The sequence below is a fragment of the Lonchura striata genome, chromosome 25, assembly GCF_046129695.1.
Source record: "Lonchura striata isolate bLonStr1 chromosome 25, bLonStr1.mat, whole genome shotgun sequence".
Classification (NCBI taxonomy): domain Eukaryota; kingdom Metazoa; phylum Chordata; class Aves; order Passeriformes; family Estrildidae; genus Lonchura; species Lonchura striata.
Window position 1 is genome coordinate 6981858 of NC_134627.1, and position 22698 is coordinate 7004555.

At 58.9% G+C, this 22698-nt stretch overlaps 2 protein-coding genes across 4 annotated transcripts; both read right to left on the minus strand.

Annotated features, from left to right (window-relative positions):
- Window positions 1–1051: 1051 nt before the first annotated feature.
- Window positions 1052–13400, minus strand: CASC3 (CASC3 exon junction complex subunit). 2 transcript variants are annotated; one of them, XM_021532913.2, is made up of 13 exons: window positions 13128–13400; window positions 10455–10482; window positions 10123–10160; window positions 8566–8724; window positions 8338–8489; window positions 7761–7937; window positions 6872–7557; window positions 5334–5398; window positions 5015–5129; window positions 4359–4457; window positions 3560–3774; window positions 2310–2432; window positions 1052–1485 (listed from the first exon to the last, which is right to left on the minus strand). In XM_021532913.2, the coding sequence occupies exons 1-13, from the start codon at window positions 13398–13400 to the stop codon at window positions 1444–1446; spliced, it is 2172 nt and encodes a 723-aa protein (XP_021388588.2). In that variant the 3' UTR covers window positions 1052–1443. The 2 variants fall into 2 exon arrangements, with proteins under 2 accessions (XP_021388588.2, XP_021388589.2); XM_021532914.3 differs by lacking the exon at window positions 1052–1485 and adding an exon at window positions 1597–2157.
- Window positions 13401–13573: 173 nt separating this feature from the next.
- MSL1 (MSL complex subunit 1) lies at window positions 13574–20149 on the minus strand. Of its 2 annotated transcripts, XR_002465663.2 has the most exons (9): window positions 19975–20149; window positions 17170–17393; window positions 16485–16861; window positions 15802–15866; window positions 15558–15625; window positions 15202–15326; window positions 15055–15127; window positions 14760–14904; window positions 13574–14641 (listed from the first exon to the last, which is right to left on the minus strand). XR_002465663.2 is itself a non-coding variant. In XM_021532915.2 (8 exons), exons 1-8 carry the CDS (start codon window positions 20116–20118, stop codon window positions 14814–14816), a joined length of 1167 nt encoding a protein of 388 aa, XP_021388590.1. In that variant the 5' UTR covers window positions 20119–20149; the 3' UTR covers window positions 13574–14813. The 2 variants fall into 2 exon arrangements, 1 of the variants encoding a protein (XP_021388590.1); XM_021532915.2 differs by having other exon boundaries at window positions 13574–14904.
- Between the last annotated feature and the right edge of the window lie 2549 nt (window positions 20150–22698).

The window sequence follows — 22698 nt, forward strand, 5'->3', positions numbered from 1 at the left end:
GGATTCTGCTTTGGTTACGTGGCTTTGGTGGCTGAAACAAGACACAGAAGGTCACAGAGTCACAAACATCATACAAAGAAGGAATTTCTGCTGGAAAGCCAAGCATGTATGAGGGATCCACACAGAGAATGAGCAGGTAGGTGCCAGTCCCCCATCCTGGCCACAGATGGGGACGGGGTGGCCGAGCCACCTCTCGCTCGGTGACATCCCCCTCACCCAGTGCCTGCACCGGCAGCTGGCGCGTCCCCCCGGCGTCCCGGCACGTGCTCAGGAGAGCAGCAGGAACCGGCAGGAACGGGCAGGAATCAGCAGCCGGCCCTGCCAAGTTTCCTAATGCAATTTGCAAACGGCTGCGAGGCCGTGGCCAAGCCGGAGCGGGGCCGGAGCCGCGGGATGCAGAGCGGCTGCACTGCGGCACGCGAGAGCCAGCCGGGAGCGGCGCGGCACAGCTGCGGTGACAGTCACCCATCAACAAAGCCAAAGGGGACACGAGGCTGCTGTGGGGAACTGAGGCGGGAGCTGGTGTAGGGCCGAGGTGCTTCCTTGTGGGGCCAGAGCCCAGCCCGGTGCGTTGGGGCGGGTCCCAACACCCTCCACAGCCCCAGCAGCAACACCCAAGTGCTGGGAGCGAACCTGGCCCTGCCGAGCTGGTTTGGGTGCTGGCTGGGCTGCTCAGGCAGCGTCGGGGTGCTGGGTGCCCACAAACCTCCCCCCTCTCTGTGGATTTGGCAGAGGGAGGGTGGAAACATCCCCTTGTGCTGCTGGGGGTGGCAGGGATGGGGGTTACCCTGTGGATTCCCCTCTGAGAGCTCACACACAACAGTTACCAACAGTTTGTTGAGAAAAAAAAATCAGGAGGAGCTCCTAAGTTAAGTGGTTCCTGCCCAGGCAGTGCATTCCTGACAGCTTCCCACGGCTCCACTGCCCTTCCCCTGCACCAGAAGTGGCAGAAATCAACTTGCTAATTGAAAAGCAAATTGAAATGAAGAATGAACTGGGGTGGGGGGGGGGGGGACGTCACTGCTGCTTACCCAAACAAATAAGAACAAAATACCCAAAAGAAACAAATCAGCTTTACTGAAGGAGCTGCTTCATTCCTTAAATAAAAACAGAGACCACGATCAAGCCAGCGGAGTTGGACATCCCAGGAGGGAGCGGGGAACGTTTAGTAACGGGGAGAAGTTGGGAGCACGTGTGGCCAAGGACCGACTCGGGGGTTGGTTCTTTGGCGGCCCCAGCACGGGGGAGAAGGGGGGTGGGCAGCAGCAAGATGGATTTTGGGAAGGCACCGCTCGGGCCGCGGGGGAAGAGCCTGGTCCTGAGCACAGTGCAGGTGGCTCATCCCGCTGCCTCACCTCCGCGCAGGGAAGGAGCCATTCCAAGGAGCAGCTTCCTCCTCGCCGAGGGGCCGAGTCTAGTGCTGGGATTCCTGTGGCTGTGTCCCTACGTGTTGCTCCTCTCCTTTGATTTTTCACCTTTGCTGTCCTGGGAGGGGGAAAAAGGGAAGAGCAGCAGAGGTTTAGGGCCCCCCAAACCCCTGCATGGGGGGAACAGTGCTATGGCTGGGTCTTCCCAGCAAGACCCCACCCCGGTTGGCAACCCCCCCACCCGCCTCTCTGGGCACAACCAGGCCCCTGTGCCAACCTCTCCTCATGGTTCCAGATTTTTCCATCACAAGGCCTTTTCAGGCCCCCTCCATGAGACAATTTGCTTCTCAGCCCTCCCCGTGTACAGGAACCCACCGGCACATGCCTGCCCGGGTCTGGGCTTGCTTGGCTCCCATACGTGAAGAAAGTATGGAAAGGGAAACCAAAAACACACATGGCATTCCAGCACGCTCACACATGCACAGCTCACAGCACTGGAGCGAGGAGACCATTCCCAGTACAGGGAAGCACTCACAACCTGAAAAACCTTTAACTCTACTGCCTGAATTATCTGCTGAGTTCTCAACATTTATCCCTCCAGAGAACTCCCTGCCTCCTAGCTCCTCCAGCCAGGGCTGGACTTTTCCCTCTCAAAATTGTCCTGTTTTCTACCCTGAACAAATAAAATAAAAAAAAGTCAACTTCAGACTTACTTTTTACGTGGTTTTAGTTTTAAAGATTTAAGTAACTCAAATTAACTGGAGCCCTGCTTACCACCTGCAACGAGAAGCTGAGGTTTGGGACAGGTCAGAGACGAGACAGTTTAAGATTTCCCCTTACAAAAGAACAACGTTATATTTTTGGAATGGGAGGGAGAACTGCAGCCTCACACACACCAGTGACATCACACACACACAAGGACAAACGGTGAGGGGATTGTACCTCTGGAGGGGGTGGCTTGATGGTCACAGGCTGGGATGTCCGGCGGGGCGGGGAGGGCTTGGGCTGCACCTGCTGCTGGACAGTGTTGTAGTAGGTGACCCCCCCATACACCTGGGACTGCGCCTGCAGGAGCAGCAGGGTCAGAGCTCCGGGCTGGGGGGCCCTGTGAGCCCCTCCTGGCACCCACTGGGGCTGGATAGCTGCCCCCAGCCAGAGCCAAGAGGGGCTGTGCACCCCAGAGATCAGCACCCCTCACCAATGTGCCCCCACTCTAGCAAGGTCAGGACACAGCCTATGCAGATGGGATTCCCTCACCCTGCAGTCCATGGAATGCCTGGACTTCTCAAGAGCAGCTTTTCTGCCTGGACACAGCTCCCCTGCACATCCAGCCCTGCAGCCTTGGGGGAAAGTGCCCTCAAAGCAGGGTGAGGTCCTGCCAGGATCAGCTGGAGCAGTGGGAAGGGCAGGGAAGGTTGGGAGCACAGGGAACATGCAGCTCTCCAGCCTTCCACAGCGTGTCAGCCCTGCTCCAGTCACAGCGTGTCAGCCCTGCTCCAGCCATGGCACCAGGATCTGGTCTGCTCTGGTCTCATCTGCCTTTTCAAGGATCTGGTTTGATCTGTCTCCTCAGGGATTAGGTCTGTCTGCCTCCTCACAGGGATAGGATCTGGTCTGATCCTCAGAGAGATCCAACCCAATCTGATCCTCAGGGATCTGATCTGAGCCGATCAGCCTCCTCACAGGAATCTGACCCATGTCCCTACAGGATCTGGTCTGATCTGCCTTCTCAGGAATCTGAACTGATCTGCCTCCTCAGGGACCCAATCCAATCTGCCTCCTCGCTGCTCGGCAGCAACCTTAGATATCGAGTTGGGCTATGGAGCACGAAAATCCATCCCCCTGCTGCTCACACCAGCCAGTTCCCAGCCTCTATCTCAAACTGAACTGACTTCCAAAGCCATTCCCAAGGTATCCTTGGCTCAGCCCTGGAGAGGCTATTTCCCTGTTCCATAAGGAAACACCTCAATTCCATACCTCCCAGGAGAGGATTTCACCCACTGCCTGCCACGCTCAGGGAGCTGCACAGCAGCCACGAGAACAATCCTTTCTGGGATGACAGCAGCCTTTCCCCATGGAGCAGCTGTGCTGCTGCACATCCTCTCCCAGGAACACCTCACAGAACACACCCCATGCTCCACAACATCCCACCTGCTCCTGCCTGGGAAGGAGCCGCGGCGCGTCCGGCTTACCTGCGTGTTGGAATAGAGATGAGGAGGGGGCGGAGGGGGCAGAGCTCCAGGGGGGTAGGGGTAGCCAGGATTCCCGAAATTCATCACTCCAGGGGCGGAGAAGTAAGTCGGAGTGAGCAGCTGCTGCGGCGGGGGCTGGCCCGGGGGCATGGACACTGGTGGGGGGTAGAGGCTGGGGTTTGCCATGGCAGGGGGCGTCTGGTGGGGGTGTAAACCTGGAGGTGATGGGAAGCACACGGATGTCACCCAAAACGCCAGAGTGTCCCTGGGTAGCAGCAGGATGGAGCACACTCTGCTCCAAGGGTTCCCTGCAGCCCCACGCTGGGGAGGGACACAGAGCAGCAGAGCACAGCCCCCTCCCCAGTTCCCGATTCACCGGAACCAGACATGGCCCCACGGCAACTCCACTGCAGGAAACAATTTGTGTGGGCAAGCAGAGAACGTGTTTGACAGCTCCCAGTTCTGCTTTTTCCTGAGCTACAGGGCCAGGGAGTGAGGAACCAGCCCAGTGCCCACGGAAGGGAGCAGCCCAGCCTGCTGAGGCCCCACAGGGACCTGCAAACATCCAGCTGGGAGCTGCCAAAGGCTCAGTTCCCCTCGTCCTGCACTGGCTGGAAACTCCAGAAACATCTATTTTTTCTTTCCTTAAAACTAATACTAGTTCAGGCTCACTGCAGGAGGGAGCAAGCCTCTTCTATGTTGTAGAAATTAAGGAAAATGGATTTCCCCTGTGATAGAGGCTGTGGGAGAACAAAGTTCTTTGTTTCCCAGGTCCAGGAGTGTCCCACTGGCTCCTCACCTGGATGAGGGAGGTGCATCTCTGGCTGCACAATCATCCCTTGGGGCGGCAGCGGGGCTGGGTTCTCACCGTGGGCGTAGATTGGTCCCTGGAATTGTACTGCAACAACACATGACAGGCTGTGAGGAAAAGCTCCATGGAATTTCACTCCCCTGCAGCCGGGCACACACAGCCCAGCACGCCCCGAGGGCTCCCATGGCACACAGAGGCTCCCGGGCTTACAGATGGGACATGCTCCCTAAAGAAAAGCCTTCTACTCCCTTTAGAAAGCAGAAAAACACTCAGGGAATTTCTTCTCTAACACTTTAAATGCTGGAGGGAATTCCTAATCCATCCCCCGTCCTGTTCTCCCCATGCTCAAATGTAAAAAGACCCGATTTAAAGTTCAATTTAAATCCCAGTTTTCAGAAAGAATTGGGGTGTCCTAAGAGCCCTGGCATCGAGAGGGGATAACACTGAGGGTAATTCCATGGGTTTAAACACAACCAGGCAGGCTCCCAGCTGCCTTTTAGACACTGTATGAGAACACAACGCCACTACAACAAACAAAAGAGAAAACAAAGTCCCACCCTATAAGGAATTGTGGGGGGATCCTTGCTCCAGTTGCTCAGCTCCAAGCACACGTGGAGCCACAGGAGCAGGAAGAAAACACTCACATGGGTCGTAGTAGTGCCCTTCCACGATGCTGATGTGCATGGGGGGCGCTGGCTCCGGCACAGGGGGTCTCTGCCGCTGCGACGAGTAGCGCTTCACACGGCCCCCCGGCACTGCCTGCGAGAGTCCAGGGATCAGGGGGGCTGTGGGGCACCCACCCGACACCCCCGACCACCAAACCTCCCCTGGGTCACCCCCGAACACCCCCACAAGGGAAAGGCTGAGGCATCAACAGCCTGTTATCAGCACAACCCCACGACAATTAGAGCCCGTCTCGCGCGCGCCGCGGAGCCGGAGTCACGCTCCGGGATCACGCGTTACCATCTCCTCCATCCGGTTAAACTGCGGCGGTGGCCCAGTTCCCACGTGCAGATGGTTGGGAATACCTGAGGAAGGAACAGACTGGTTATTATTGTGGTTTGTGCTTGTTCCCAGGCCGGAGCCGCCTCGCCCGGGGGCGTGGCTGCGGCTCAGCTCTCGCTCCCATGACACAGAACCTTTGGACTTCATCGCCCCAGTGATCTGAAATATTTTGGGACAAATTAGAGGCTGTTTTGTCGCTGCACGTTCATTCAAGGTGCTCAGCAACGCCTAAATCCTGCGTCAAAACTAAATCCCCAGCTTGAAACTCAGGTCCTGCTCTGAGCTCTGAGTCTGCTGGGACACAGATCTCTTTCAGGTGGATCAAGGATCCATGTGGGATATGAAGCTGCAGTTTAAACCCTCTGCAGGGCGTAAATACTTTTATCACAGGTTCCTCTGGATTCCAACAGCAAACTGAATCCATGTGAATTCATGGCAAAGTGAATTTTAAACCTTGCCTGAAAACCACAGTGCCTAAGTGATCACCTGTGATTCCAGAGTGAAAATGGATAAAGCAAACACTGGAGTGCTCATGGATCACTCACAGTGCAAATACAGGCAGAGTGATACAGAATGGACGGATGGGAGCCAAATGCTTCCCAGAATAACTCCTCCCTCCTCTGCTAGGGAAACAAAAGGGACAGCAGAGTCATCAGCCTTCTCACAGCAGAACATGATCGTGTACCTGCAGCTAAGAGCTGGCCTGTGGGAAATTTGGGAAGATGCTTCATTTTTGTGCATTAAAAAAAAAACTCTAAGCCAGACAATCTCAGCACTTTTGAACTCTCATTCCACTGTGAGGTTTTCCAGCCTGTCCAGGGGTCTGTTCTTACAGACTCCACAGTCCCATCAGTACCAAATGACTTCTGGTTCCATGACCTCAACCTCACAGACACTTATGAAAGCAGCAAGTCGGTTCCTTCTCCTTGCTCCAGTTTTACTCCCCTCGGGAAAGATTCTAACACTTCCCAGAACAGACTCTAATTCTGCAAAGGGATAATTATACCTGGATGACCCCTCTGTGGATGCACAACTAGAACTGTCCTCAGCTGGCACCAGAGTTACTCCGTCCCATGTCCCTCCCTCCTCCCAGATACAAAGGGATTTGCCAATCCCAGCCAGGCCTTGGCTATTGGCAACCAAATCCCAGTGTCAGGAAATGAGCTGATAAACAGGAAGAAATTCCTTTCTGCTCTGAGCAGGACACCACAGAGCTCAATTATTGATCCTTATCTCATGCTCTCCTGCAGCAGGGATCAGTCTTGCTGCGATTCACATCACAGGGAAAGGATCCCTTCGATCCTTCCCAGCCCTAATTCCATTCATCTACACAAAAATGTTTAACTTCCCTTTTTCTCTGCTGCAGCACTTTCTCAGCAGGAACCATGACTCTGCACCCACCCTGGGACAAGGCACAAAGACAGCTCAGCTCTGACCAACTGTACAGTTCAGGAGGCACTGGGCTGCTGGAAAACCAGGAGGCTGCTCCCACTTACCCCTCAGCTCCCGGGGCGGGATGAACTGGGACTGCCCCGGGTTCCAGTTCTGCTCTGTCAGGTTCATCTGGGTCATCTCCTGCTCAAGTCCATCCACGCTGGATTCCACGGGTGACTCCCAGTTGCTCTTGGCTGGCGGGGGGGAGGTCTCAGCTGGTGTGGGTTTTGGAATCACAGGAGCCAGCCCCTCAGAAGCAGGCACTTCCTCAGCCAGCTTCCCTGCCTCCCCAGCCTTGACTCTGGTCCTTCTTGCCCGGGAATAAGATTTCTTCTCGACTGGTCTGTCTGGTGGTGGCTGCACAGCATCAGCACCTGTGGCTTGGTTTTCCAGAGCCCCCTCCTCCTTGCCAGGGCTGCCGTGGACATGTCCCACCTCCAGCTCAGGGGATGTGTCCCTTGACGGGCTCTGCTCTGCGTGCTTCCCACGGTAGCTGCTCTCTGGCTTGGCTTGTTCCCCATTCCGGTGCAGGACAGTTGCCTCTGAAGCCCGGTAGCCTGGACGGGTCTCCTTGTAGCCCCCCACCCTGGGGTAGTTCCTGGCAGGGGGCATCCTGCCAGTGCTGGCAGAGCTGCGGCTGTTGAAGGACCGTGGGGGAGCCGAGGGGCTCTTGGCACCCTGGTGCCTCGGGGGCTTGGGGGGCCTCTCGTTGGACCAGTTGGGGTCTCGCTGAGGGGGACTACCAAACCTGAGGGAGAAAAATAGAACAATTCATTAGAAAGAAACCCCTGGGTGGGAAGAATCACTTTCTCAGGGAACAGCTTCCCAGCATGCACATCTAGAAATCCCAGGAATACGGTCCCACCGTGACAGAGCTTTCACTCTTTGGAGCTCCAGACCTGGTCCTTCTCCCCAGGACAATCCAGGCCCTGGTGTGACTCCGGGGCTCACCGTGGTTTGCGCATCCTCCGGGGTTTGATGTCGTCGGGGTTGTGGGCTGACCGGATGTCGTATCCGTAGAGCGCGATCAGCTCCTGCCTGGTCTTGGGGGCCTGCTCATCCTCACGGAACTTGTCGTGTTCCCAGCGCCCCTCGTCCTTCCACAGCTTCCGCTGACGACCCTTTGGCCTGGAAAAGGGACACAGGGAGGAGCGAGGGGCTGTCAGGTCAAGATGTGACAGTTTCGAGCAGTTCCACACACAGAGCCTGAGCTTTCCTGGGGCAGGGAATGCACAGGAGGCAGACTCCCTCCTTCCTTCCTCCCCCACCTCCTGCCCAGCAGCTGCTGGTGACCCATTGCTATTTGAGAAAAGCAGCTGAAGAGTCACTGCTGCCTGGCATGAGGCTTTTTTTATGGGTTTTTTCCATCCCTCCTTCAAAACAAAGAGTTGAAATGTCCTGGCAGGACACAGAGCAGGTAACAGAAGCGCAGACCTTCCCAGCGCATCCCACTGAAGCAAGGAGCCCAGAAAGGCCAGCCTGGAAGCTGACCTGTCCCTCCCAGAGCTCCAGGGGGACACTCACATACCTGACCTCCTCCTCCTGCGTCTGCCCTCGGAGGTCGTGCTCAAAGAAGAGCCCCTTGCGTGGAATGTACGCCGGGTTCTTCCGATCCTCATCGTCATCCAGGTGCTTGGGAACCTTCTTCCCAACTTTCTTCTCCACAGGCTCCGTGCTCTCCTGTCAGAAGCAGGGAGCTCTCACCACTGCAGCAGTCCTGCTGCCAGCCCCCAGCCCGGAGGCGTGGGACACCCACCTGCCCGTCCCCGCTCTGCCGCTCGCCCGTCACCGCTCCCTTGGGATCCACCTTCTCATTCCCCTTCTCCCCTCTGGCCGCCGACTCGCAGGAATCGTTGCTGTCCTGCTTCAGCTCCACCTTGGAGCTCTCTTCCTCGCTGTAATCCTCTTCCTCTGCCTGGGAGACATCCAGTGACTCAAACATGCTCTGTTACCAACAGATCCGCCAGGAATCTCCCCTAATCTGGAGTCAGATCCAGCAAGAGACTGCCCAGAAATCCTCTCAGTTCTGGAGTCAGATCCCTGTCCCAGCTGTTAGACATGACTCTTCCAAAGCAGATGATTAACTCCTAAAATTCTTCCTGTCTCCGTATTTTTACAGGAAAAGCAAGTTAAGCCCAAGCTCTCCCAAGAGAGGGAGGATGCAACAGGCTTTCTGGAACAGAGCTGGGATCAGCTGCCCCACAAAGATGTGACATCCCACCACTCCAGAAAGGCTCCTGCAGACTGGGAAGACTGGTGATCTCAGGCCCTTCCTTCCACACGGAGGGCCCGGATCCAGCCAGGGCCACGTTTCCAAATTCCCTGGAGTTCCTCAGCTGACTCACTCTGCTCAGGAGCATGACCTGGTTTCACCCCCAGGAGCCTCCGGAGGCTGGAGCAGAACTAAAAATAGCTCGGGGTGATTAACCAAACCCTGCTCCATTTTCCTCTTTCAACACAGCCTTTTGCACATCGGCTGCTCCCGGTGTTTACGCCGGGGAAGCCCAGGCTGGGCATTATTTTTAGGTACAGGAACACAGTCATCCTGGCACAGCAGTGATGCAACAACCCCGCTGCCACTGGGAGCCTCCACGCAGGATTCCAGGCTGGAAGAGCTCTGGGAGCTGCCCCAACACCTCTGCAGCCTGCAGTGCTCTTTCCTTGTTAATACCATAGATTAATTCCCAAACTGAGATTAATTCCCAAATAAACAGCTTGGATTTCCTCTGCCTGGTGGTTTGGATGTTCTCTAGCCACTGCTTCCCTCAAGATTCCCAAAACACAGATCGATTTTCCTTAGAAAGCCTTCACTATAATTCTTAGACACCAGAACTTCTCTAAACTCCTTGTAAATCTCAAACTTTAGAGCTCTGAACTAAAAGTCCAGGGGAACCTGCAGCCCCCAGGCACGGGTGGGATGGGATTCCTTCAGCACCTCCCAATTCCCAAAGTGCATCCCTCTGCTCCCTCAGAACAGAGGGAAGCCCCTGGGATGCTCCCAACCACCACTTTGCTTTTGAATTCCAACTAATTAAAACCCAACAAGCATCCCACATTCCTCCCACGCCCTTCTTGGCCGTGGCAAATCCAGTTCCCAGTGTGAGGAGCCAGGAGGGTTTTCCCTTGCACGTACTGGCCCTGCACCCTCCCCAGCAGCACAGTGACACTGGTCCCAGTGCCAGGGGCTGGGAGTGGGGGAAGCCATTTCCTCAGGAGACAGAGGGGTCAGGGGAAGAGATCCAAGGACACAAACTGGGATTGTGCTGAAATTCCATGAGAACCAGGGGCTCAGCAGGACAGAGATCATCCTTACCTCCGAGTCCTCGGCGCTTTCATAGTCAGAGAGCACGGCTGTGGGGAGGGAAAGGAGGTGGACTCAGGGCAGGGCTGGACATGGCTCCTCTGCCGTGGGACCAAACCCCTCCCCAAGGGAATTTGGAAGCCAGCACCACCCTGGATCAATGCCACAGCCTGCTCAGGAGGAGCAGGGAAGAGTTTGGGACTCTGTCCCTGTACCCCACATTTGCCTGCTGTTACTAGTAAATATTTGGCGTGGCAACAACCACAGGATTGTTGGAAAAGTCATTTTGCCTGGTTTTTACTTTTTTTGCACACAAACAACCCTGCCCAAGAGCCACCACTCACCATCTCCTTCGATGCCATCCTCACTTTCCTGCAGAGAGAGAAAAGTGAAGGGTGTTAGGGGAGGGGAGGGCAGCAGCCCAGTCCTAGCAACATGGAATCATGGATTCATAAAACCATAAAATATTTATGGAATTGTTTAAATTGGAAAAGATCTTTAAGGTCAAGTCCAACCTTCAATGAGCACCAGCCCCACGTCACCACTAGACCATGTACCCAAAAACCACATCCACACTTTTTGTACACTTCAGGGAATTGGGATTCCACCACTCTGTGGGCAGCCTGGGCCAGTGCCTGGCCACCCCTTCCATGAAAAAAAATTCTCTCAGAACATACTTTCTTAGTATCTACTATCCTAACACCTTTTCCTAACAGCTATTTTTTTGTCCTAACACCTAGCACCCCATGATTCCACACACAGTAACAGCAAGGTCTGGCCCTGACCCTCTTGCATCCACCCTTGGAAATTCAGCTCCAGTGACCAAAAAGAAACAAATTCCAGGCTCCCAGAGCCTTTCTAAGGCTCCAAGAACCTTCTAGAGCAGCCACAGTGGGGGAATTTGGAGAGCAAAGCACAGCCTGTCAGTGCTGGGGGTCTCCAGGGAACAAAGTGACAGTGACAGGGGAGCCAGGATTCCTCCCTTGCCAAACAAGAGCCAGGGAAAGGACAACAACAGGGAATAACAAAGAGAGAACGAGCAGGATCCAGCTCAGGGAAGGGGCTGGAAGAAGCCAACAGCTCAAAATAGGAAAAAATGCTCAGCAAAACTGCTGTGACTGCCCCAACCTTGGAAGTGTCCAAGGGCAGGTTGGGCAGGGCTTGGATTAAATTGAGATAGTGGAAAGTGTCCCTGCCCATGGTAGAAGGTGGAACTGGATGAGCTTTAAGGCTCCTTTCAAACCAAACCATTCCATGATTCCAGCATTAAGACAAAGATCAACCCATCTGTGCAGACAAAACAAACCCAGAGCACATACAACCTGACTGAGGTGACAAGATAAACCCAAAACCACCACAAAAAAACACCCAGAGAGTCAGGGGGAGCTGGAAATAACCAGCCCTGGAATCTAAAACAGGAAAGAGCTGGAAATAACCACCATTAGAACCCAAACCAGGAGGGAATTGCAGCTGGATGTCAACTGCAGGACTGCATGGTGGGGGGAGACAGCAGCACCCACCCCACACCTGCCCTTGTTGCAGGGACCCCAGGAGCAGGGACAGCACCCCCAGAGCAGGGACAGCACCCCAGGAGCAGGGACAGCACCCCAAGATCAGGGACAGAACCCCAGGAGCAGGGACAGCACCCCCAGAGCAGGGACAGAACCCCAGGAGCAGGGACAGCACCCCCAGAGCAGGGACAGAACCCCAGGAGCAGGGACAGCACCCCCAGAGCAGGGACAGAACCCCAGGAGCAGGGACAGCACCCAAGGAGCAGGGACAGCACCCCAAGATCAGGGACAGAACCCCAGGAGCAGGGACAGAACCCCAGGAGCAGGGACAGAACCCCAGGAGCTGGGTCAGGATCTCAGACTGGAGAGATCCAGCCACAGGTCACACACAGGCAACCACAGCAAAGCCCCTTGCCTGCTCCTGGGGGGCTGCAGTGCCCACCCCACTTGAGGCTGCCCCAGCCCAGCTTCCACACACATTATGGGGGGGCTCAGCCCAATTCCCCCAGTTCCCCAAACTGGTGCTCCCTCAGCTCCCCACACCCCGCAGATCCTAGTATCAGTCCCCCTGACACCAGAGCCCCCCAGGCCTCTCACTCAGCCCCAAAGCCCTCCTTAGAGGCCAGAACCCCTCCCTCAGCTCCCTCCCTGCCCTGGGTCTTCAGTGTCCCCCTGCCTTCCCCTTGGGGTCCCCAGACACCAGAACATCCCTCAGCCCCCTCCCTCATTTCCCCGGGGTCCCCAAATTCGCCCTGATTCCCCTGGACACCAGAACATCCCTCAGCCCCCTCCCTCATTTCCCCGGGGTCCCCAAATTCGCCCTGATTCCCCTGGACACCAGAACATCCCTCAGCCCCCTCCCTCATTTCCCCGGGGTCCCCAACCTCACCCTGATTCCCCCAAAAGCCAGAACATCCCTCAGCCCCTTCCCTCATTTCCCCCGGACACCAGAACATCCCTCAGCCCCCTCCCTCATTTCCCCGGGGTCCCCAACCTCACCCTGATTCCCCCAAAAGCCAGAACATTCCTCAGCCCCCTCCCTCATTTCCCCGGGGTCCCCAAATTCAACCCGATTCCCCTGGACACCAGAACATCCCTCAGCCCCCTCCCTCATTTCCCCAGGATACCCAACCTCCCTCTGACTCCCCCAAAAGCCAGAACATCCCTCAGCCCCCTCCCTCATTTCCTCGGGGTCCCCAACTTTGCCCTGATTCCCCCAAACACCAAAACATCCCTCAGCCCCCTCCCTCGTTTCCCCCAAACACCAGAACACCCCTCAGCCGCCTCCCTCGTTTTCCCCGGACACCAAAACATCCCTCAGCCGCCTCCCTCGTTTCCCCCAAACACCAGAACACCCCTCAGCCCACTCCCTCGTTTCCCCCGGACAGCAGAACACCCCTCAGCCCCCTCGCTGCCCTCGGTGTCCCCAGGCTCCCCGCCTTCCCCCCGCCCACCCTCGGGCACCGGAGCCCCCCGTCCCCGAGGCTCGCCCAGCCCCTCACTCACACACTCCGACTCGGCCGCGCTCTTCCCCCCCGCCCCACCGCCGCTCTCGGCCCCTCGGCCCCGCGGCCCAGCGCCGAGGGCCCCCGCCGCACCGCGCGGCGGGCGGTGCGACAGGCGGGGCGAGCCGGACCGGGAGCGGGAGCGGGATCCGGAGCCCGAGCGGGAGCGGGCGGAGCGGGGGGAGCCGGGCGCGGAGCCGGCGCTGTCGGAGGCCGCCGAGCCCTCGCTGTCCTCGCTGTCCTGCGAGGCGCGCTGCCGCCGCCGGTCCGCCATCTTGGCCGCGGGGCACCACGGGAGCGGCGCGCGCGGCGGGGCCGGCGCCGGTACCGCCGCCCGCCAGGGGGCGCGCGCCGCCCGCGCCGGTGACGTCACCGCCCCGCGGAAATGACGTCACACCCGAAGGCGGGTAAATGTGAGGGGGGGAGGGAAAACACCAGCACGAAGCGGCCTTTTCCTTGTTTATTGTAAAAAAAAAAACCAAAAAAAAAATAAAACAAACCCAACAACGAAAAGCAATAAAAAATAATAAAATAAAACCAGCGAGCGGGCGTGTCCGCGAGTGACCCCACCCCCTCCCGTAACGTTTGTTTAGAACACGGCGGTTTTGGAACTTTTATCGATTTTTTAACAATTTCCGGGTTTTCAAAGTTTTTTTTTTTAAAGTTTGTTTTTCTTAAATTCTTTTTTTTCCTAAGTTTTTTTCTTTTTTTTTTTTGTAAACGAGTTTTCTGGCGTTCAATAAGCTCGGGGTTAATTATAGAGAGGGGGGCAGTGGGGGGATAAGACTGGGAGGGCACAGGCTCAGTGTAGGGAGGGGAAAAAGGAGGAAAAAATGTGGAAAAAGAGGGGGAAGGTGAGGAAAAAGGTGGGAGATAAGAGGAAATGGGGAGATAGGGGGACACACGGAGCCCCTCCCCACCCATCCAGCACCAAGAGGGTCCAGCAGCACCCAGGGGCTCGGACAGGCAATAATCGCCCCCCCTCACAGCAAACCCCTCGCCCACCTCAAAACATTTAAATTACATTTTAAAAAACCATTAAAACCCCCCAAATTGTGCGCACAGGGTTTCTATTTCACAAAAAAAAAAAAAAAAAATTTTTGCTTTTTAACTCTCCCCTCTGCCTCTGCCAACCCCGCTCCAGAGAGGAAAAAACCACCAAATAGGGGGGGAAAACCTCCCAAAAGAGAATCCCAGGCGCTTCCCAGTTCCCAGCTGGCTCCGACACAATCCGCTGTTTATCCTGCTAACTGAACACAACATGAAGGCAGCAGCGGGTGAGTCCCGGGGGATGCGGCACCCCCGGACACGGGATCTGGTGCTGGCGATCCCAAGAGCCCCAGATCCCAAGGCCACGGGCTGTGGAGTGCAGGGGCAGCACACGGGGGACTCGAGGACGGGGCCGGGATCCTCCCGCTGCCCCCGAGAGCAGAGCTGCTGGCCGGTGGCGCTGGGAAGCCGGTGCCAATGCGGGGGATGAGTCCGGGAAACGTTCCAAAACCCAAACGAACAAAACTGGGATCGCAGAAGAATGAAAACATCCGTCAGCACGGAGCAGGCAGCAGCTGGTGGTGACCCGGTGATGGCAGAGCTTCTGGTGCCGTAGAGGTGTTCAGAGCCCCCGAGGACATACCCTCCTGGAGGTGTTTGGAGCTCCTGGAGGTGGTCGGAGCTCCCAGCATCTCCCTTATTTCCGACAGGTCCGGTGTGGCGTCTGCTTCTTCTGCACCTCCAGCCGGCAGCGGCTGCGCTCGTCCAGCCACGGCAGCTCGAAGTTCCTGTGGGCACAGCTGGTGTCACTGCAGCACCTTCCCGACCCAAAATGACACCATCCAGACCCAAAATGGGCAGGGCGGCTTGCAAGGAGGGACATTCCACATCCCCAGGGACACTGGCACTCCACATCCCCTCCCGCTCCCAGTACTCACTGTGGGGTCAGTTTGGGCAAGGGCCGGCCAAAGGCGACAACGGGCAGGTAAGGGGTGATGAGCAAACTTTCCACTGTGGAGAGACACCAGAGTATGTGAGACCCCTCATCTGCACCCCCACCCCGACACCCCCTTGCCAAGCCTCACCATCATCTGGCTCAGGGAAAAATGAGGTAACTTCAGGTTCCGACTCCTGAATCCCTTTCCTTTTGTACATTCGGAGCTGCAGCCGCTGTAGGATTCTCTGTTCCCTGATCCGCTGGATGTCCCACCTGGAAAATAGGATGGCTGGGAAAGTGAGGCGCCACGGGCAGTGCCAGACTCTCCAAAGGTTATCACAGGGCTGCACTGGCTGCCAGCGATGTGAGAGCATCCCTCCTCCTGCAGCATTCCTGGTGCCCATCCCAGCCGGACCCTGCCCTGCTCCCTGCTCTAGGTGACACCCCAGGATCCTCCCTAGGGAGACTGGGACTCCAGACCCCCATTCCTCCCTTTGCTCCAACCTTTTCCTTCGTTTTTCATCCAGCTCCAGCTTTGCGTGCCGTTTGGAAAAGACGCTGTCATCCAGGTTCTGCAACAACACCGGACAGGGATCAGTGCATCATCCCAGGGCCAGATCCCCCACCTCAGCCTCCCTACCACAGACGAGATTTATGCTGGATGAGGGGATGAGATGCCACCAGCTCTGGGAGTGTGGCACAGCCTGGAAAGCCCCTGTGGCACTGCCAGCTCCGATGGCTCACGTACCTCCAGGATGTCGGAGGGGTTGGGGTCTCTCAGGGGCTCCACGACATGGTCCCTCCAAGATGGAACTGCAGGACAAGAAGGGTGTTACTCTACAGCCCCTGCTCCATCCCACCACCTCCCCACTCCCTTCCAGCCCATCCTTCCCCTTGGAGCATGGCTTGGCATGCCCCAAACCCCCACCCTGAGCCAGCAGTGCTCATCTCCAGTCCCTTGGTGAAGCACACAAGCAAACCTGAGCCACTCCCAGGGATGTGCCAGGCTCTGTCCGTGCTGAGCCACCTGGCACAGCCCAGTTCCCATCGCCAGCACCAACCTCACTGGGCTCAAGGCGGGACAAGCAGCGGATTTGGGGACAGCAGGTGACCCCGGTGCTGTGTCACCATGGCATGAGCCAGAGACACGTTTCCCACCCACCCACAGGAAGTTGCTTCACCGCTTGCTCCAACAGACACCAGCCAGGAGCCCTGCCCAGAGCAGAGTGATCCTGAAATGAGATTTGGGAGAGCCCAGAGCCGGCACCCACCACAGTGGAAGGAGCCAGCAGCATTGCACCTTTCCCAGTGCCTCGGGCACTCCCTTTGGCAATCTGGGAGCCCTTTCCCAGATGCAGAATGAGGGTGCTGAGCCCTGTTCCCAGGCTGGCTCAGCCCCAGCAGCTTCTCCATCGTTCTCTCCATCCTTACTTGCTACAGTCTCCTCCTTTTTGGGAGAAGGCTCCCGCAGCGGCGATGGGGGCGGCTGGTGCCAGCGGCACAAGTACATTTCTGTGGTGGACAGATAGGGCAGGTCGTCGGCCTCGCTGACAAAGCCTTTCTCCTTAGGGTGGGTGCCAGGGCCCTTCGGAGGGGCTGATGCTCTGAGTGGGGTCTCCAGGAGTGACCGGGGTTTTTCTGGAGTCTCTTGGCTCCGCAGTTCTCGTTTACAAACAGTTTCAGCCAAGGAGCCGCCCGATTCCTCCTTCCCCGGGGAGTGTTTTGGAGTTTTGCTCTTCACTTTGGAGAACTCTGACACTAGTTTTTTAACGGGCGTCTTCCTCTCCGCGCTCCCAAACGTTGGCTTCCTGCAGGAGAAAGAAGAGCTGAGCCAGGCACATGGATCCCCGCCCTGCACCAGGGATGCTGTGGGGGGCTTGCGACACCCCCAAACCAGGGCTGCTGCACCAGGGCCAGACTTAAAACAGTTAACAGAAGGGCTTCCCCAGCATTTTGGGACCCTGCACGCCCTACACAGGCTTTCTTGAGGCTCTCCTTGACACGGGGATGTGTTCCTGGTGCTGGGTGGCCTCTCCAAGCACCTCAAAGGCCTCTGGGCAGAAGCCATAGGGAGTGTCCCCCCTTCTCCCCACGCAGCCCCCCATGCACTCTGTACCTTTTATGCCCCTTCCCGTTCCTGCCGTAGGGGAAGTGCTTGGGCTGCAGGGTCGGGGGAGGCTCCAGCAGGTCCTGGGGACACTCCAAAGGCAACTTCTCACATGCCTCTGCCTCCGGCTTCTCATCCACCTCAAAGCCCTGGAAGATGCGGTGCTTCTCCCGCTCGCTGTCCTTCTTCACCAGCTGCACCCGCCTTTCCATGCGCTCGATCCGTGCCAGGAGCTGCAAGGCAGGTGAGGGAGGGCTCACCTCGGGCTGGGGTCACCCCCTTGGGCACCCACCACTGGATGTCCAATGCCACAAAATGGCCACTCTCCCGCTGCAGGAACATTTTCCACTATCCCAGGTTGTTCTAAACCTGGTCCAACCCGGCCTGGAATACTTCCAGAGATGGGGCAGCAGAAACCAGAGAATTTGGGGGTCCCACCCTGTGTGTATCCTCACCAAGGATGCAGGATGGTGAGGGGGGGTTGCAATGGTGACCCCTGCCCATGGTCACCTGCCCCCAGCCAGGGCTTGCACCCTTTAGAAGGGCTGCTTTGGACAGCAGAGTGGGGGGCTCCCAGCACCCCCAAAGGAGTGGTTTTGGGAGGGACCCAGCTTTGGGGAGCAGAGCCCAGTGCACCCAGGGTGTGGCAGTCCCCTGTCCCCAGCAGCGTCACCCCGGGAGGCTGTGCCCAGGGCAGTCCCTGAAGTGCCATCACGGACTTGCCGCAGTGGCTCCTCCATGTTGGGGGACGCGGCACTGCCTGCGGTGACATCACGTGGGGTGTCCCCGTCCTTCCTGCCACAAACTGGGGCCACCACTGCTGACACCGCCACTGCAGCTGGGCACGGCCACCACCGCGGATGGCACAGGGCCGCAGCGCCGTGGGGCTGGCAGGGGGGGTGACCCATGGCTGTGTGTGGGGGGGGGGACACACAGCATCCGTGGGGTGACACAACACCCACGGGGGGACAAGGCAGGTAGGGCAATGTTGGGGTGGGCATACAAATAGGCTACCTATGGTGAGGGGCACACATGGCATCTCTGGGGTGACACAGGACACACGTGTTGCGGGCAGGTGGAGGAGCACAGCTCAACCTCTGGTGACCCCCACAGTGCCCCCCACAAAAGCTGGCAGCCTCTCGCGGCTGTCAGTACCCCCAAATCTCCGGGATGGGCATACAGCCTCTCCTCGGCAGCAGCAGGGCGCCGTCCCTGTGTCCTGCCCGGTGCCCGCGGTCCCTTTAAGGCCCCCCCCCGCCCGTCGCCACGGTAACGGGCGGCGGCCCGTTAACCCCCGCCCCGCCCCCGCCCTTTGTGCCCCCGCCGCTTTGTTTTTGGGGGGGGGCTGCGACCCCCGGGGGCACCCGCGACCCCCGAGGGGGAGCCCAGCCCTGCAGACACCTCCAGGGTGGGGGGTGTTTAACCCCTGGAGGGTGTTTAACCCCTTGGGGAGGGGGGCACGAACCCCCCCAGGAGGGTTCTGTACCCACCGGGTACCTCGGGGAGGGGGCGATGCCCCCCACTGAAAGAATTACTTCTTAAAGAAGGGGGGGTATTAACCCCTGGAGTGCCACGGGGTGGAACAGTATTACCCAATAAGGGGGGGCATTAACCCCTGAGGTGCCAGCGGCGGTCGTGAACCCCCCCAAAGGGAGGCACGTTAACCCCCCCCAAGGGGCCTCCACCACGAGGGGAGAACCGTGAGGCCATGGGGAGGGATTAACCCCTGGGGTGCCACGGGGAGAGCAGGTTAACTGCCCTGAGGGGCACATTAACTCCCAAGGGGGTGCACTAAGGCCTAAGGACACGGCGGTTGGACGTTAACCCCTATGGGGGTGGACATTAACCCCCCAAAAAAGGGGGGCATAAGCTTCGAGGGGAGCAGAATTAACCCTCAAAAAGGGGGACATTAACCCCCATGGGGTGCAGAATTAATCCCCAGAGAGAAGTGGACATTAACCCTCAAGGGGATGGAATTAACCCCCAAAGAGGGGGGCATTAACCCCCAAAGAGGGGAGCATTAACCCCCGAAGAGGGGAACAGGTTACCCCAAAGAGGGGGGCATTAACCCCAAAGTGCGGGCACAGAATTAACCCTCAAAGGTGCATGGCATTAACTCCCACGGGGTACAGAATTAATCCCCAAGGAGGTGGTAAAATTAACCCCCAGAAAAGGGGGTACATTAACCCCCAAGCAGGACACTGAACCCACAAAAAAGAGCTTAAATCAACCCCCAAAAAGGGGGGTATTACCACAACAAGGGGGGTATTAACCCCAAGAAGGGGTGTAAATTAAGCATTGAGGGGATGGAATTAACCCCCAAAGAGAAGTGAAATCAACCCTCAAAGAGAGAGGCATTACCCCCAAAAAAGTGGGGGAGCATTAACCCCTTGGGTGTCACGGGGAGTGAGAGCTTTCCTGTTGATGGGCAGAATCCCACCACAGTCCCAGGGACCCCTGGGTGGTGTTGGGGAGCCATTAACCCTAAGGGGAGGGGGCATCACTCTACGGGAGGGGTGTTAAAGCTAGGGGTGGTTAAATTTAGTGGGGATCACCCCACGGTGGGGGTCACCCCATAGAAGGGTGTTAAACCTGGGGGGGGGGGGTTAACCCTAGGGTGGGGGTCGGTTAATCATGAGAGAGGTTAAACCAAAGGGGGAGTTAACCCTGAGGGGGGGTCACCCCACAGGGAATGGGTTAAATCTGGAGGGGGGGGTGTTAAACTCAAGGAGGAGTTAACCTTGGCGGGAGTTAACCCCTTCCACGCCGCATTCCCGCCCCCCCTCCCTCCCCACCCCCATTCCCCCGCCGTACCGTATCGCGCTCGGCCCGGAGCTCCTCGATCTGCCGCTCCTTGGCCTGCAGCTGCTGCTGCTGCTGCTCGATCAGGTCCAGCTGGAGCAGCAGGATCTGCCGCAGGCAGGCGGCCTGCCCGGGCGACCCTCCGCCGGCGCCCATCGCTGCGCGGGCCGCGGGCCGCCGCTTCCCCGGCTCCGCGGGCCCCGCTCCCGGCCCCGGCCCCGCTCCCGGCCCCGCCGCCGCCGCCTCCCCGGGCAGCCCGCCCGCATCCCCCGCCGCGGCCCTGCCCCCGCCGGCCGCCGGCCCCGCCGCGGCCCCGCTCCGCTCCCGCTCCGCCACCCCGCAGCCGCGGCCCGTGTGTGCCCCCAGCGGCGGCGGGGCCCGGGGCCGCCGGGCCGGCGGAGCGGGGCCTTCCTCCCCCTCCTCCCCCTCCTCCTCCTCCTCCTCCCCGCCCGCCCCTTCGGGCCGCCGCCGCCCGCCCCCCCGGAACGCCGTGGACCGCATGGCCGGGCCCCGTTAGCGCCCGCCGGCACCGCGGGGCGGCGGCGCGGGGGCCGCCGGGGGCATCGGCGCGGAGCGGCCCCTGCCCCGGGGCTGACCCGCGGGGGGATGAGCCGCGCGGGGGGGCGGCGGGGCGGGGGTCGGTACCGGGCACGGGACCCCGGGTACCGGCGAACGGGGCTCGGCGCGCATGCGCCGGCGGCGGTGGGGGCGGTGGGATCCCCGGGGGTGAGGAGCGGGGCCGGTCCCCGCCCGGGGACCCCCGGGGAGGTGCCCACCCGCGCCGCTTCCCCCGGGCCGGGGGAGGGGGGGGGTGGTCGCGACGCGCGGACACGCGTGAGGCGGGGGTCCCGCGCCGCAGTACCGGGGGCGGCCGCTCGGGGGCCCCCGAGAGCGGCGGTACCGGCTCTCCGTGCCCGCCCCACGGGGGGGGCTCGGGTCACGGGCCGGTCCCGCGGCGGGAGGGGACACGGCGGGGCGGGGAGACCTCCGGGCTGGGGGATGGGACACGGCACAAAGGGACCCACCGCTACCAGCCCCCCACGCGGGGAGGGGCGAGAGGGGGGCGGCTGTGCTGTGATTCTGGGGATCCGCATCCCTCCATAGCCGCAGACCCCTCCCCACGGGGACTGAACCCCCCCTTTCCCGTGCACACACAGAGCTCTGCAGTTCCTGCCGGACGCGTGCAAGAACGTGCACACACGCACACACAAATCCGCAGCACCCCCTCTGCAGAGGCTGCAGCCCCAGCACACTCGTACGTACACGGACACGCACACGCGTGTCCCCCTGCAGGCAGCGACTGCAGCCCCCACTGCAGCACCGGCGCAGCCCGCAGACACTGCAGCCCGTGCACCCCCGCCTGCAGTCCCAGAGCACAGGTATGCACACTCATGCACACTCATGCACACGTATGCACACGCACAGCCCGGACCGCAGCCCCACGGCACACGTATGGACGCGCACGGGCATGCACGGACATGTATGTACACGTATACACACACACACGGAGGAGCATTTCCCCCTTCTCCCGGCTGAAACTCCACCCCCCGCAGCACACGGGGCCGTGTCACCGGGGACACACAGGGGACACGCGTGGCACGTGCTGGGGACGCACAGGGGACACGTGGGGGACGTGCCTCTCGGCAGAGCCGCGTTCAGGGACACACAAACACCCGCGGGGGGAGATCCCCCTTCACCCAGCCCCCTGCGAGCATCAGGGTGCCCCTGGTCCTGGTGCCCGGGTGACACCGGCGGTGCCACCCCCACGGGGTGGCACTGGGGAAGCCCCTCCGAGGTTCCTGCTGTGCCGTGGGTCACACGCAGCCCTGCCAGCGGCGTGTGCACGCGTGTGGGCGTTGTTGAGACACGGAGGGTCGCTGTGGTTGCCCCCCCCCGTGTGATTGTGCACATCCACGCGTGTGGCTGTGGTCACCTCCAGGGGTGGCAGCGCTTGTCCCCCTGCACAGCTGGGCTCACACACACACATCTGTGTTTATACGTGTGCGTAGCCGTTCTCATAAACACACAGAGTCACGGTTGTACACACGCGTGGTCACGTGCACACACGTGCACGGCTGTTCTTATGTTCATGACCGTGGCTGTGTGGCTGTGTTCACACACATACACAGCTGTGGTTGTACACACGTGTGGCTGTACTCACATGCACATGATTGTGTTGATACAGAGACATGGTAACACGTGTGACCATGCTGACACACAGAGAGCAATGTTCACACACATGCATGCACACACACACACATGTGACTGTGTTCTCACACGACTGTGCTCAGAGCCATGTTCACACGTGTGACCACGCTGACACACAGAGCCATGTTCACACACACACACACGTGTTACCATGTTCTCACACATGACTGTGCTCAGAACCATGTTCACACACACGTGGTCATACTGAAACACACACAGAGCCATGTTTACACACATGCGACCATGCTGACACACACCGAGCCATGTTCACACACGTGTGACCAAGCTGACACACACAGAGCCATGTTCACACACGTATGACCATGCTAACACACAAAGAGCCATGTTTACACACATGCGACCATGCTGACACAGAGCCATGTTTACACACGTGTGACCATGCTGACACACACAGAGCCATATTCCCATGCATGACAGTGCCCACACACACACACACAGAACCATGTTCACACACACACACACACAGGTCCGTATCCGCACACACGGGTGCCGTGTCCCCGCCGTGCC